This window comes from Eleutherodactylus coqui, chromosome 9 (assembly GCF_035609145.1).
Source record: "Eleutherodactylus coqui strain aEleCoq1 chromosome 9, aEleCoq1.hap1, whole genome shotgun sequence".
NCBI classification, from domain to species: Eukaryota; Metazoa; Chordata; class Amphibia; order Anura; family Eleutherodactylidae; genus Eleutherodactylus; species Eleutherodactylus coqui.
The window spans coordinates 153,099,639-153,115,828 of record NC_089845.1 but is presented as its reverse complement, the minus strand read 5'-3'; the positions used below and the strand labels follow the sequence as shown (position 1 = coordinate 153,115,828).

General features: G+C 46.7%; 1 protein-coding gene across 1 annotated transcript; it reads right to left on the bottom strand.

Annotated features, from left to right (window-relative positions):
- Positions 1-5,349: 5,349 nt before the first annotated feature.
- LOC136578548 (zinc finger protein OZF-like) lies at positions 5,350-15,903 on the bottom strand. Its single transcript, XM_066578686.1, has 2 exons — positions 15,292-15,903; positions 5,350-6,389 (listed from the first exon to the last, which is right to left on the bottom strand). Exons 1-2 carry the CDS (start codon positions 15,374-15,376, stop codon positions 5,413-5,415), a joined length of 1,062 nt encoding a protein of 353 aa, XP_066434783.1. The 5' UTR covers positions 15,377-15,903; the 3' UTR covers positions 5,350-5,412.
- Positions 15,904-16,190: the final 287 nt, after the last annotated feature.

Below are 16,190 nucleotides of genomic sequence, written 5' to 3'. Positions count from 1 at the left end.
GTCCCTTTGCCATAACACGAGTCATTAATCCTCTATCTTATGAGTTGGATTTACTGCGTTCTTGGGGCGTGCATAGGGTGTTTCATAAATCCCTTTTGAAGTTGTTTATCCCTCTGGTTGTCTTATACGAAAGTCATCAACTCCTGCAAGAGAGGGTTTTCTTGTGAAAAAGGATGGGTCTCTTTGCCCATGTATAGATCACCAAGCACTCGGTGCAGTAACAGTGAAGACAAGCTATCACCTGCCCTTGATTATGGAACTGTTTGATAGAATCCAAGGAGCCAGGGTCTTCACTAAACTTGACCTGCAAAGTGTATAGAGGTTTGGATGCAGCAGCGCAATGAATGGAAAACTGCATTCAACACTTGTGATGGGCACTACAAATATTTAGCCATACACTTTGGACTCTATAATGCAGCTGCTTTTTTTCATGAATTTTTGAATGTTTTTTTCTACGATCTGTTGAAAACCTGTGTAGTTGTTGACCTGGACAATCTTTTGATATTTTCTCCTGATCTCACTACAGTTTGCAAGCAAGGGAGAACGATCCTTCAACATCTCTTTGGCAATGGTCTGTTCGCAAAGTTGGAGAAGTGTGTTGTTGAACACATAAACCTGCCCTTCATAGGATATATCACCCCTGATACTGACCATAAGAAGTTGTTTATGGTCCTTAATTGGCCTAGACCACAAGGTCTGAAGGCAAAGCAACACTTCCTAGGCTTTGTTATTATTATCAACAGTTTATACTGCATTTTCTTTCCTCACTGCACCAATTTCTATACTTACCAAGTGAGAAGTGAATGCTCAGCAGTGGACTTCTGATGCTTAGAGGCCTTCCAGAAGCTAAAACAAGCCTTTCCACAAAACCAGATTTTCATCGTCCAGATGTCACCAAACCATTTAATCATGATGTTGATGCTGTGAGGTATGGCGCAGCTACCTTAGTCCCACGTGGTTTTGCAACACTGCTGTGTAGTTTGTAAGTGGAAGAGTTAAATGCTTTTCAGCAACTAGGAAAGCTGAGTACTGAAGGGGGCTTTGAAGCAGCTAGACTTCAAAATGACTGTCGCAACTCCACAAGGGGCCTGTAAGGCTCAACAGCCTTCCTAAACCAGAGCTGGAAATATTTACAATACGAGATAAGGACAGGAACAGCCCTTCCCAACCCAGTGACTTCTCCTCCCTACTTTGGAACTGGCCACGGCAGTACTGCTATCTTTTTGGAGCCTTTTTTTTTTTTTAAAAAGGAACTTCTCTCAAACAAAGAGGAAAATGTAGTTTGGAAATTATGACGGATCTGTGCGTCCAGAACTGCAGCCAGTCAACCATAATAATAATCTTTATTTGTATAGCGCAAACATATTCCGCAGCGCTTACATAGACAGGGGGAATACAGAGAGACAAAAGTACAAAAATTACAGAACCACGGCTACATAGTAATCAGTTGATGGAAACAATAGGGGTGAGGGTCTTGCTTCAACGAGCTTACATACTACAAGTAATGGGGTGATACAGAAGGTAAAGGGGCTGGAGATGTGCCCGGTATGGCGGGGTGGAGAGTGAGGGATGCTATACACAGACAATGGTCAGACATTTAGCGGTGTGACGGCAGAATCGTTATGACTGCAGGAGCGGTTTATGATGGCTAGCAGGGATTGCAGTCAGTAGGTCAGGGAGCATGTTATCAGGCGGCGTACAGAGGGGTTTGTTTAGGGTATGCGGTATGCCTCCCTGAAGAGGTGCGTTTTTAGAGCACGCCTGAAGTTTTTCGAGTCCTGGATTGCCCGGGTAGCCTTTGGTAGTGTGTTCCAGAGGACCGGTGCTGCTCTGGAGAAGTCTTGGAGGCGGGAGTGAGAAGTTCGAATTAGAGGGGTGCGCAGTCTAGTTTCGTTAGCAGAGCGGAGAGCCCGGGCTGGGTGATGGATTGAGATGAGGGAGGCAATATAGGGTGGCGCTGCGCTGTGAAGGGCTTTGCGGATGAAGGTAGTGAGTTTAAATTGAATTCTGTATTTAGTGGGCAGCCAGTGCAGTGACAGGCACAGGGCAGAGGCGTCTAAGTAGTGGCTGGACATGAAGATGAGCCTGGCTGCCGCATTCAGGATGGATTGGAGAGGGTAGAGTCTGGAGCGGGGGAGGCCGCTCAGCAACGAGTTGCAATAATCGAGCCGTGAGTGGATGAGGGCAACAATAAGCGTTTTTAGCGTGTCCACAGTGAGAAAATAGTGGATTCTTGCAATGTTCTTGAAGTGCAGCTGACATGTTCGGGCAAAAGCTTGGATATAGGGGGTAAATGAGAGATCGGAGTCGAATATAACCCTAAGGCCTCATGTCCACGGGGAAAATCAGATCCGCTGCAGATTTGTAATGCGGATTTGGGCTGCGGGTGCACTGTAATTGTCTTTTATTTTTCATGCGGGAGATCAATTGAGCTATGTGCTCTATGAGCTCCCGCACGCGTGATCCGCACTAAAATGCAGCATGTCCATTTTTTTTCATATTCCAGAAATGTTTTAATTACCATCTGCGGGTATTTATCTACCCGCGGGTGGTCAATGCATTCCTATGGGGCACGGATCTGCGTGCGGGAAAACCGCTGCGGATTTTAATTCTTATTTTCCCCGTGGACATGAGGCCTAAGGCAGCAGGCATGCTGTCTGGGAGTTATGATGGCGCCACACACTGAGATGGAGATGTCAGGATGAGGTCGGTTAGTGGAAGGTGGAAATACCAATAAGTCAGTTTTAGAGAGCTTTAGTTTCAGGTAGAGAGAGGACATAGTGTTAGAGACAGCGGGGTGTGGTGACTTCCTGCTAGCCAATCTCTTGGGTCTTTGCTCTCCTATAAACCCTGCTCTTGTCAGTGTCTGACTAGTGTCCAGAGTGCGCAGTCATGAATCCTTGTCCGTTGCAGCTTGCTGTGTGTTTGGTAAAGTTAGGTAGCAGAAAGTTAGGTACCATTCACTCCACAATCTAAGCCTCCCCTCACCTACCTGACAGATGCCTCCTCCTTTGGTGCTGGACGTCTGATGAAAATGTTAAAATGCATGTTCTCACCCAATCTTTGATATTGCTACCCTATACACAGAGCCACAGCCCATCATTGAACCAGCTAGAATAGTCTATGTGACTCCGCTGAGCCTGAGAGATATTTTACTTGGGAAAACTATTGTCCATACAACTGAAGGTTCTATGTGCCCTCGCAGATCGCGGCCCATCGATCCGCAAAGCTCCCCAGCCTTGCCCCCACTGGGATGGTGTCAGGGTCTCTGCTTTGGATCCTCCTGGTGGGGGTTAAAGAGGAAATTCCTTCCTCTGCCCCCATTGGGGTAACTCCAGCGGTCCGTCTTGCCCTTGCCTCGGTAGGTCTCGGGCTGTTGCGCTGGGGCCCAGAAGAAGGTCTTCCCTCTCTGTTGTTTTTCTTCCGGGAATCCCCTCTTTCTGTCGGCCGCCTTCTCCAGGATTTTGTCTAAGTCTGGTCCGAACAGAAACTGGCCATAGAACGGGAGGGCGCATAGTTTGTTTTTAGAGGCTAGGTCACCCGACTACAACTTCAGCCATAACACCCTTCTGGCCGAGTTAGACCGGGCTGTAGCTTTAGCCGAGAGTTTGACTGTCTCGGCTGCTGCGTCTGCTAGGAAGTTTGTTGCCATCCGCAGGATAGGGAGAGAGTTTAAGATCTGTTCCCTTGGCGTCTAATTTGTTAAATGCAGCTCCAGCTGTTCCAGCCATACCCCCAGAGTCCGCGCCACGCAAGTGGCTGCGATCCCTGGTCTGAGTATGTTCGCCGCTGCCTCCCACGATTTCTTTAGGAGGCCCTCAGCTTTGCGATCCATTAGATCCTTTAGTTGTGCAGCGTCCTCGAAGGGCAGGGTCATCCTCCTAGCTACTTTGGCCACTGGGATATCTACCTTGGGTACCTCCTCCCAGCTTGCGCACATTTCCTCCTCAAATGGGTACCTTCTTTTTACCCCTCTAGCGGAGAAGGAACCTGCGTCGGGTTTCTTCCACTCTTTTTGGATTATTCTAGTAATATTTTTGTGGACAGGAAAGGTATGCCTACGCCTCTCCCCAGTCCCCCGAATATCTCATCCTGCAGGGTGCGTGGTTCTCTGGACTCTTCCATTTTTAGCGTAGCCCTGACCGACTTAATCAGTTCTGTTAAGTCGTCCTGGTGGAATAGGTATTTTTTGTAATCCTCATCATCTGAGGACTCCTCGGGCGCCTGTTCCTCTTGTTCTGACCCGATTGAACTCTCAGAGTCGGAAGGCTCCTTGGGAATATACGCCTTTTTCTGGTGCTTAGCCCCTGCTGGCGGCGCTATCTGCGACGTTAGAGCTGATCGAGCCTCCTCCTTCACCAGCTTCCTAACGTCCTCCATGAATCCCCCCGATTCCTCTTTGACTAGCCTAGCTACGCATGCCTTGCATAGAGGCCTCTGGTACGTAGCTGGCAGTCTTGTCCCGCGCTCCACGCATTTTTTGAGCTTTGTTCTGGGGGGGGGGGGGGGGGGAGAGGATAACGACACGTCTTTTTTATCCCCCTGACAAAAGAGAGCATTTTGTGCGGGTACACATGCAATTCTCCACATACAGTACATTGGATTTTGCATTGTTTTTTTGCCGCACTGGCTACTTACAGCCACTGTGGCTGAGGTTTCAGCTGTCTCTGGTGCTGGAGCACTCATCAGTATACCAGTGCTGCAGCCACCCTGCGACCTGTAGCTTCTCTCAGGTTCCTTTTTTTGAATTTTGGCGCTCCTGCGCCAAGCCCCCTCCGTGCGCCTCCTGACGCGAGTGCGATGACGTCATCGTGCTGGACACGTGACGCGGCACCCCGCCCCCAAAGGGCTTCCTGGAGCGCCGCACTCGGTTTATACTCGAGGAGGAGGACCGAGGCTCCCGCTTTGTAGCCCCCATGGGCCGCCGCGGGAGGAACCTGGCCCGGGGGCTACCACCCCATGTAGTGTCCCGGGAGTCGTCTGGCTGGGAGGACAGGCTGACCCACTGCCCTCCGATCCGCTCGTGAGTAGGCTTCCGGCTGGCTTCTCCACCAGCCCCTCTCAGAGATCCTGCCTCATGGCAGGAGAGGAAGACACTGAGGAAAGTGGGGAAGGGGGAGAGCTTTTAACCTCTCAGTGTGTTCCTGTCCTATCAGGAGGAGGCAATCTCAAGTGGTGCTGTCGTGGAGACGACTGGGGAAAAATACACACGTGAACGAAGCCACTGAAATATTGTGCGTGCAAATACATCCGTGAGAATTTGGCCTTAATTTGAAGAACTTCTTCAGTTGTTTTGTTTGCTCTTATAGCATTTTCCAAATTCCTAATGAGAATATGGTTTCTCCTCAATGTGAATTCTCTGATGGCTTTCAGAATTAATTTTATTGTAATACAATTTCCACGTACAAAACATCAAAAAAACTTCTCTCCTGCATGACTTCTTTCATGTCTAACATGACCCGATTTATCTCTAAAACATTTCCCACAAAATGTACATGAATACGGCTTCTCTCCTGTGTGAATTCTCTTATGTTTAACAAGATCGGATTTATTTGTAAAACACTTACCACATTCTGAACATGTAAACGGCTTCTCCCCTGTGTGAATTCTCTCATGTATGACAAGATTTGATTTAACTTTAAAGCATCGGCCACACTCTAAACATGAATACGGCCTCTCCCCTGTGTGAGTTCTCTCATGTTTGATGAGATCTGATTTATTTGTAAAACATTTACCACATTCGAAACACCTAAACGGCTTTTCCCCTGTGTGAATTCGCTTATGTAGAACAAGTTTCTGCTTGCTTCCAAAATATTTCCCACATTCTGAACAAGAAAATGGCTTCTCTCCTCTGTGATTTCTCTCATGTATGACAAGATTTGATTTTTTGGTAAAACATTTCTTACAATCAGAACATGAATATGGTCTCTCTCCTGTGTGACTTCTCTCATGTGGAACAAGTTTTGATTTTTCTGTGAAACATTTCCCACACAATAAACATGAAAACGGTGTCTCTCCTATGTGAATTCTTTCATGTTGATTAAGGCTTGACTTACAGGAAAAACATTTCCCAAATTCTGAACTGGCATACGACTTCTCCCTTGTGCGAATTCTACTCTCTGTACAAAGACCTGAGCTTTTTGTAAACGTTTTTTTAGATTCACTACACTGAAACTTTTTGTCTCTTTTCCGACCCACAATCTGTGATTGGTCGGGAGAAGGTTCCTCATGATTAGAAGGTTTAGATGATAGATCTGTACTCTGAAGTCCTGGATGTACATTAAGGGTAATAAGGTTTTCTCCTGAAGATTGCTGCGGGATATCTTCATCTTCTACTTTACAACTTACTGATAACATGATGTTTCCCTCCGAGCTCTTACTGGGATTTTCTGTAGGGATTAAAAATTAAATTTTGTAATTTTATTTCAAAGCACAAAAACAAAATGTATAACCCTCCTTTTAGACTAGAAACACACATGCAGTTTTTTGGTTGTAGTTTGAACCAAAGCCACAAGTGGATCCAGTAGGAAGTAGAAATCCTTCCTTTATATCTCCCATCTCTTTAGAACCTACTTCTAGGTTTGGCTCAAAACATTGCAGTAAAATTACATAAGAAACCATCACAAAACTGTATGTCTGATTCCAGCTTTATAAAGTTTTGTATAACAGGCAGTACACACACATGCAGTCCATCAGGGGCGTAGCTAGAGGCTCATGGGCCCGGGTGCAAAAGTTTAGCTTGGGGCCCCCTTCCAGACCCGTCCACCCACCACTCCTTTTCACAGCTACTCCTTGTATATCCCTTTTAGCTACATTACTGTTTTTTTTTAATGACCCATCAATGGATCATTAGTAATCAGGGGTTTTAGATTTTTAAAACATCCAGAACACAAGCCTCAAGGCATGCTTTGCTTCCCCAAGAAAGAAAAAAATAATGATATATACACATACATAATACAGGCACACATACATTGGAGACAGCATGAGCTAACTTTTATAACATGTTAGGGCTCATGTCCACGACCAGGTTTTCACCACGTATTATGCACACGTGGTAATCCCAGCATGCTCTCTTTCTCTGCGTACCACGCAATGTGAGCCCTGTACACTTGTATGATACGCTGCCCATACACATTACATTGTTTCCATACGCATTGTCAATCTAAACAGAGTGGGGAATTAAAAAAAGAATCCCCCTGTGCATGTGCAGTGCCACACAAGGCCATATGTGGTCCCTGTCAGCAGCGTGCATGGCTGGGAAATGTGTGAGATGCTGGTTGTCCCCCACAGTGTTGTAGGCTTACGGCTGTGGCATTGAGCCCTTAGTCACCAATACAGCGGCTCGGTTCTAGCATACCTCTAATAGTGAAGTCAGGTGCCGACTCGCAGAACCCCCCTCACTCACCCCCACTCCCCATCACACAGAACCCCCCTCACTCACCCCCACTCCCCATCACACAGAACACCCCTCGTCCCCCCACTCCCCATCACACAGAACCCCCCTCACTCACCCCCACTCCCCATCACACAGAACCCCCCTCACTCACCCCCACTCCCCATCACACAGAACCCCCCTCACTCACCCCCACTCCCCATCACACAGAACCCCCCTCACTCACCCCCACTCCCCATCACACAGAACCCCCCTCACTCACCCCCACTCCCCATCACACAGAACACCCCTCGTCCCCCCACTCCCCATCACACAGAACCCCCCTCACTCACCCCCACTCCCCATCACACAGAACCCCCCTCACTCACCCCCACTCCCCATCACACAGAACCCCCCTCACTCACCCCCACTCCCCATCACACAGAACCCCCCTCACTCACCCCCACTCCCCATCACACAGAACCCCCCTCACTCACCCCCACTCCCCATCACACAGAACCCCCCTCGTCCCCCCCCCCACTCCCCATCACACAGAACACCCCTCGTTTCCCCCACTCACCATCACACACAGAACACCCCTCACTCACCCCCACTCCCCATCACACACAGAACACCCCTCCCCTCTCTTAATCATACCGAGGACGTTCCCTCTCACTGACTGCACTTACTTTCACTATGGTCTCTGCGCAGGCAGGCAGCCTCTCCTGCACATCGGTGCTTCCTCCCAGGACCTCCGCTCAGACTCCTCCCCTCTGATGATCTCTGTGCTGGAGAACCAGATGGGGGAGGGGTCTGAGCGGAGGTCCTGGGTGGTAACGCCGATGTGCAGGAGAGGCTGCAAACCTGCGCAGAGACCATAGTGAAAGTAAGTGCAGTCAGTCAGTGTCGGAAAGTAAGCCCCGTGGGCCCCCAGGGGCTCAGGGGCCGGGTCGCGTCGCAACCGCACCCCCAGCACCCCCTATATGTACGCCAGTGCAGTCCATATAATGTGCAGCAGCCCTAAAATATATACTAGGCAATTGCTCTTACAGCTTGTACCCCTGAACATAAAGTACACCATGTAAAATATCTCCTAAAATAATGTTTATTGACACGCCTTCAATACACAGAATATCAGATGTTTGATACAGGAAAGCATAAAACAAAAAGAATAAAATAAAATAAAAAAATAAAAAAGGATACAAAATAGAAAACACTAGGACGCGATTAATGGTGACCAAATAAAACTAACCTGCAACTGATTGCAAATTAGATTCTTCTGCTGACTGAGTCAACCAAAAATGCTATTACCAAGCATAACGGGTCTAAAGGGTACAAGATTATCCTCAAAGACCTTGGCATCCTGGCTTCAATAGTTCCAAATGTTATCAAGAAGTTTGCTACTTGTGAAACAGTCAAGAACAGTCAAGTTGATTTGAAATGTGTGAAAGAAACCATTTCCAATATCCAGAGAACTTTAGGCTGAGCTGGAAACATCTGGAGTGATGGTTTCAACCTATACTATACACCACATATTGAATGAAATAGAGCACTATGGGTGATGGCCAAGGAGTACCTCAATACTGAAAGAAAAAGCAAAAAAAGTGATTGACCATTGCCAAAAGTTATGTAGACAATTCGCAATCCTTCTGGGAAAACGTTCTATAGAGAGATAAAACTAAATGCGACAATGCACACCAATATTATACTTATAGACCACAAAATGAAGCTTGTGGCAGCTGGTCATGGACAACAGCATCCTCCATCTCTTTGCCAGCAGTTGAAGCCATTGCCATGTCCCTCAACTTTGTATCACAACCACATCTGCCTGCTCCTTCGGTACGGAGCTACGGCAATCCTGACTAGTTTCTGTTAGCTGCCACAACACCAAGACTACTTTTGGGATAATTGCCTATAGCGAAGGCCATATCACAGTTGGGGTTAAAAGGATAAATACCAGGTATACACAGGTACAGTTTTTAGTAGTAGCCCCAAGCCAAATCAGTTAGTGGCATACCTCCTGTTCCTGAGTCCATACCTCCTGTTCTAACAGTTTTTCTTAGGCCATGGACCCCACTGATGCCCCATCGGCTGAGCAAGAGGAACTGGCCAAAGAAGTTTCACGACAGTGTATACACCAGGATCGTATGTTTCTGTAACAAATTTCTGGTTATTTGAGAGCCCTTGCCAGTCAAGAAGGATGAGACTAGTCCCAGAGGAACACCAGATGTGCTGGAGAGCTCTGTCTATACTGCGATGGGAAAAGACACTATGTCCCAATCTGTTCAGCTAAACAGAAAATCCAGTGCAGTAAAGGTCCTGTTTACTGAACAGGCTTACCTTGACTCTGGATCTGTGGTCAACTTCCTACACTAGGCAGTTGTAACCTGATACAATATACCAACTGTTTTACTCAGTGGGCCATTGCTTGAGTCAATAGAGAACCTGATGTGGTTCAGTACATTACCACACCTCCAACTCTGCAAGTGGGTATCCTTCATACTGAGAAGATATCACTATCTTGCCAAAATCTATGCATCGCCTACTTTTCAGTCTTCCCTGGCTCCACCTTCATTCTCCTGTGATTGATTAGGGTGCAGGACAGATTTCTTGTTCGGGTATGTACTGTCATATTGCTTGGCTTCAGTCTCTACTATCCAAAAGGTCCCGCTATCACAAGAGCGGTGTCAGTCTGCCAGCTCTGTATGCTGCTTACTAAGGCTTTAGCAAACAAGAGGCTAAGAAGATACCACAACAAAGACCACATGATTACCAAATTGACCTTCTTCCTGGCACATCTCTCCCTAAGGCCACCTGCAGACGGCCAGGTCTGCTCCCCTGTGAGAATTCTTGCAGCAGGACCCGACATGCGCCCCTGCAGGGACCAGTGCGGCTCTCACCTGCTCCCGCGGCTCCGGCAGAGCGGAGCCGGCACGCCGGGAGTGACATTTCTATGCAGGCCTCTGCGAGACGGCACAGAAATAGAACATGCTGTGATTTGTTTTCCACGTGTTTTCACGTGGACAATTTGCGGCCATCTGCATTGTCTAATGCAATCCTATGGCAGTGGCCACGGGCAAAAATCCTGCCGCGAAACTTCCGCCCGTCTGCAGGGGACCTAAGTGGCGTCTATTCACGGTTTCTTCCTGAGATAGGAGCTGTGTCAGCCTACATAGGGAGAACCTGGAATGAAGCTTCATTCAAAAGTGGTCATCACCAGCAGGAGTGGCATTCTTTATGAAGAAGGATGGATCTTTATGCTCCTGGATTGATTACAATGGCCTTAAGCAGTTACCATTAAGAAGTATCCTCTGCATTTAATTACGTAAATGTTTGACACAATCTGGGGAGCCAAAGTAAGCTTATACCCTGATCAGCATCCAAGAGGAAGTAACCATTTGTGGAAGAAATAAAAGGAAAACCTTCTTTGAAATAGCACCGTTTATGTTGCCATCACGCTTGCTTCATCCAAGAGGATGATGAATAGAAGATTGCTCTCAACTAGAGATGAGCAAACCTACTCGGACACGCCCCTTTTTCGCCCGAGTACCGCAATTTGAGTACTTCCGTACTCGGGCGAAAAGATTCGGGGGGCGCCATGGGTGAGTGGGGGGTTGCAGCGGGGAGTGGGGGGGGGGGGGGGAGGAGAGGGTGTGAGAGAGAGCTCCTCCCTATTCCCCGCTGCTACCCCCCGCGCCGCCACGCCTCCCCCCGCCCCCCCCCGAATCTTTTCACCCGAGTACTGAAGTACTCGAAAATCGCGGTGCTCGATCGAGTAATTACTCGAAACGAGTAGGTTCGCTCATCTCTACTCTCAACACTTATGATGGGCACTACAATCTCTTTGACAGTCTTCCAGGAATCGGGGAATGATAGCTTTCAAGATCTCTTAGATGAGCAATAATGCAGGAGTATAAGTATACAAGTGAGGATGGTACTACAACGCCTTTGAATTAATGGACTGTATGCCAAATTAGAGAAATGTGTCTTTGATCGATCCAGTCTGCTTTTCCTAGGATATCATATGAGATGCTGGGCTCCAGATGGATCCTAAGAAGTCATCTGCAGTCCTTGGCTAGCCAAGACCGCAGGGTTTGAAGGTGATCAAGCACTTCTTAGGTTTTGCAAATTACTATTGCCACTTTATACCACATTTCTCTACTCTCACTGAGCCAATTTTTGTGCTCATTAGGAAGAGTGTGAATGCCAGAGAGTGGTCTCCTGAAGCAGAGGAGTCTTTGAAAAGCTTAAACAGGCTTTTACTCCAGCTGCTGTACTCCATCAGCCACATTTTTGCAACATCTTTTCACATTGGGAGGTTGATTCCTCCTCTACTGGAGCCAGAACCATTCTATCCATAGCAAGAGTCCCAGCGGTAAAAATCTAAACCTGTGGTTTCTTTTCAAAAGACATTTTCTCTACAGAGTAATGCTACATGGGTGACAGGGAGCTCCTGGTGATCAAATTGGTAACTCAGAAATGGCAGCATCTGCTCGAGGCTGCCAATCATGCAGTCAATGTATATAGCGATCACAAGAATTTAATGCATATGCAGTATACTTAACGTCTAATTTCCCACCAAACTCGGTGGTCTGCATTCTTAGCCCAATTTGATTACGGTTTGCACTTCTGGCCTGCTAATAAAAACATCACGGTGGATGCCCTCTCCCGGGCAATTGCTATCATGGACTGCAAAAAGCCACAGCATGTTACTGAACTTGCTCATATCATCTCTGTGACCCCTCTATGCTTGAGGGACATAGCATGCAGGAGGACTTTCTCTCTGCCAGGCATCATTGCATCCTGTCCTGGGGACATAGTTCCACAATGGCTGGTCATCCTGGAGTAAAGAAGACTGTTGACTTCATCTCTCGCTATTAATGGTGGCCATCCGCGCTCAAGGGCATACTGGACTTTGTGTCTGCCTATTAGACTTGTTCCAAAAACAAACCCTCTCACTAGCATCCCACTGGACTCCTGTTGCCATTGCCTGTCTCAGAGACCCCTTGGCAACATATTGTTATGGACTTTGTCACAGACCTGCCTAACTTTTCCAATTGTTTGGTGATTTAGGTTGTCATAGACAAACAATCAAAGATGGTGCATTTTGTTCCTCTACTGGCTCTACCATTCATTGCGTGGTTGGTTCACTTGTTTCTACAGCATGTTTTCTGCCTTCACAGATTTCCTCAACACATGATTTTGGATCCATGTGTGCAATTGACCTTTCACTTCTGGAGGGCACTGTGTGGGTTGCTTAGCATCAAGTTGGACTTTTCCTTTGCATATCACCCACAATCCAATGAGCAAGTGGAATGGGTGAACCAGACACTAGGAATCTACTTGCAACATTTTGTGTCCTCCCGACAAGATGACTAGGTTACATTTCTACTGTGTGTAGAGTTCTTAAATAACATTCCCGCCAACCAATTAATCTGCAGGAGTTTCACCCTTCTTCACGGATTATGGTCATCATCCACAAGCAAGTATACCCATTGCCCCAGCCGCCAAAAGTACCAGCAGCCATAGTCACACACCAGGACTTTCTTAGAAACTGTCAGTAAGTCTGAAAGTCTTAGCATTTTGCTTCATCTGAATAGCTGCCTGGGACTAACAGATAGTGGACATCTCCCCCCCCCCCCCCTTGCTTCTCTCCTGGGGTCCAGGTGTGGTTTTTCCAGGATCATCAGCTTGAAATTGCCATCCGGGCTCATTTCCAGCATTGACACATCTGAATCCGGTAACCTACAAGCTGCATCTACCTCCCTCCCGGTGTATTCCCAACTGCTTCCATGTTTCCTTCTTGAAGCCTTTAATAATTTAAAATTTTTTTAGGCCCTCAGTTCTTTCACCCATATCTGCATCTCCCAAAGTAGAATTTGAGGTGAACCGAATGCTGGATGTTAAAAACATTTCAGGGAGACTGGAAGGGTTATTATCTAAAATATTTCTATGTACAGTCTGGTCCTAAGAAGAGAGGGGCATAGGAGTAGGCACTGTTATGGTGGCTGGCTGTGGCACCATGTCCTCATAGGGTACCGAGCTTTTCTATCACCTATCCTTAGCTGGCCTGCTGGAAACTCAACAATCTCGAAAATGTAATTAAGACATTTAACTAGCAGGCACTACGTTTAGGTTAATGGCAAAGGTAAAGTCCCCATGTGCATTGTGATGTCTTCTTGGCAGACTATGTTTGCGGGCTGGTTTGCCATTGCCTTCACCAGCCATCCTTTATCCCCCCCTCCTTCCCCCCAGCAAGCTGGGTACTAATTTTACTGACCTCGAAGGCTGAGTCTACCTGAACCAAGCGGGAATTTAACCCGCAACCTTCAGGTCGTGAGCGAGAGCTTAAGACTGCGTTTTTACTACCTTAACACTCTACGCCCCACACGGGGCTCTTTAGGTTAATGGTTTGCAGTAAAGATCAGATCCTGATTGGCAGGGTTAAAAGGTGAATACCAGGAGATTACAGTTGTTACCAGGAGTAGCTCCAAGCCAAATCAGTTTGTGGTACAGTGGGTCCACCATCCACTGTTTGGGCCATGAAGAGTATAAAGAGTTATGCACTTGCCTATAGTCAGACATATTGGAGGTTCCATAACATTGTGGGGTTGCTTTGCTGCCTCTGGGATTAGAGGTCTTGAACAAGGTGCAGGAAAAATTATATCAGATGATTATCAAAACATTTTAGAGTTCAATATGTCCCCAAGTGTAAGCAAACTACAAAATGGGTCCTTCAACAGAACAACAATGCAAAGTGAACAACCAAAAGTGCACAAGGGTGAAGAATGGACAACTGACAACATTGATTCCTGATATCAATAGGGAGAGCTAAAATCTGCTATTGGGAAAATGTACCCTGCAAAAGGTTTGAGGCTGTCATCACTGTAGGAAAAGGGTTTTTAGCTCCGTTTGTGTCATAAAGTAGGTTTAGTCTTTATTTCTCATGTATGGTGATGGGAAACATTTTCATTGACTATATTTGGACACGCTCTTAAAATTTTTCTAATGATACAAAGTTTGTACATCTCCACTTATTTCATAAGATTTTGGCTTATTTATACTGTACAATCAAGGAGGTCAAAAATGTTCACTATAACTGTATTTCATAATTAACCCTTTAGAAATTCTGGCCTTAAAGAGGTTTTGCGCCAGCTTTTTTGCTGCAGGAAGCAGACAGCTCCATATATTGAGCAGTGGTCTGAGCTAGTACTGCAGGCTGAGTTCATTTTAATAGGATTCGGTCTTGCAGTACGAACTGGGCCCACTGTGCAACATACAGAGCTGTCTGCTTCCTGCAGCTAAACAGCGAGTCCTGGGACAACCCCTCTAGCCCATTAGCGACATCTGCCACACATGTACATTATATTTCGTATAAATCGGGAGCAGAGCCTGTGCCACACATGGCAGCGATACCCCACCACGATCGGAGAGAATTCTGAACGCAACCATCAGCCATTTAAATGTCGCCGTCTATATAAATCTGGTATGGCCGTAGTCGTACTGAGCCACAGAATAAAGATAACATGTCAATTTTACTGCAACATGAACACCATAGTGACACCCCCACAAAATGGCACAAATGAGTTTTTGTCCATTTCATCCAATTTAGACATTTTCTAAAGTTTTCAAATATATTATATGGTAAATTCAATGGTACCACTGAAAAATACAACTCATCCCACATAAAACAAACCCTTATGTAGCTAGGTCACTGAAAAATAAAAAAGGTCTAATTTTGTGAAAGTAAAGATGGAAAAATGAAACCCCAAAAAACAAAAAGGGCAGCAGCCCGAATAAGAGAACAGTAAATACCCGTCTCTTCTTACGCTGCGATGAAACAGATTAGCAGAAGAAATGGCTTGGTCCGAAATTTCAAAAGGTTTACTTTTATTGCAGCCATAAATAATTCTCCTTACCTTGTGATGTAAGGGTCTGGTGATCCTCAATCATGACGTCCTCATACAGATCCTGGTGTCCTCCTATATACTCCCACTCCTCCATGGAGAAATAGACAGCCACATCCTGACACCTTATAGGAACCTGACAACACAATATCCAGTCATCACCCAGACCCCTCCTGTTACTGTATAATGTCCCCCATCCCCCGCAGCATCACCTCTCCTGTCAGCAGCTCCATCATCTTGTTGGTGAGCTCTAGGATCTTCTGCTCATGTATCGGGGAGGGAGGCTCTGTGATGGGGAAATGACTCCTGCTCCATCCTCCTGACTCCTGGAGATGGATGATGGGAGTCACACCGTCCCCCGATGTCTTCTTCACTATTGTGTAATCCTGTGTATGGAGAGACACTGAGAAATATCATCATGTACACAATAATAAGTGACGTCACATCCCCCTTTCTAGAGGATTACAATCTGCCCCCGTCCACCCAAACTGCCTTCATTACACTGCAAACTAGGAAATACCACTGCTACCCTCACATTGTGGAAGAACTCCATCACCACATCCTCCTGGAGACCTAATAGCCTTAATGATATATTCTTCCTACTATCTTGTCTTCATTGATAAAACTCTCTAACGACTACACCAAGGACTCCACTCTCTGCCAATCCCCGAGACTACACTCCAGCCCCTGATCCTCTTGGTCCTGACCCTTTCCTCCTCCCTCCAGACTACACTTCGGCCTCTGATCCTCTTGTTCCTGACCCTCTCCTCCTCCTCCCCCCCTCCAGACTACACCCCAGCCTCTGATCCTCTTGCCCCCAGTCCTCTCCTCCTGGTTACAACCTGCCTACTTTCCATTCTCATTACTCCTATAACATTACTATCAGTACATTGGTTACATGATACAGAACT

Bases quoted from the DNA above. Each gene is read 5' to 3' on its own strand.
- LOC136578548 (XM_066578686.1), bottom strand. From the start codon at position 15,376: ATGGAGGAGTGGGAGTATATAGGAGGACACCAGGATCTGTATGAGGAC. The intron at 6,390-15,291 runs GTAAGGAGAATT...TAATCCCTACAG, and splicing joins CCAGACCCTTACATCACAAG to AAAATCCCAGTAAGAGCTCG.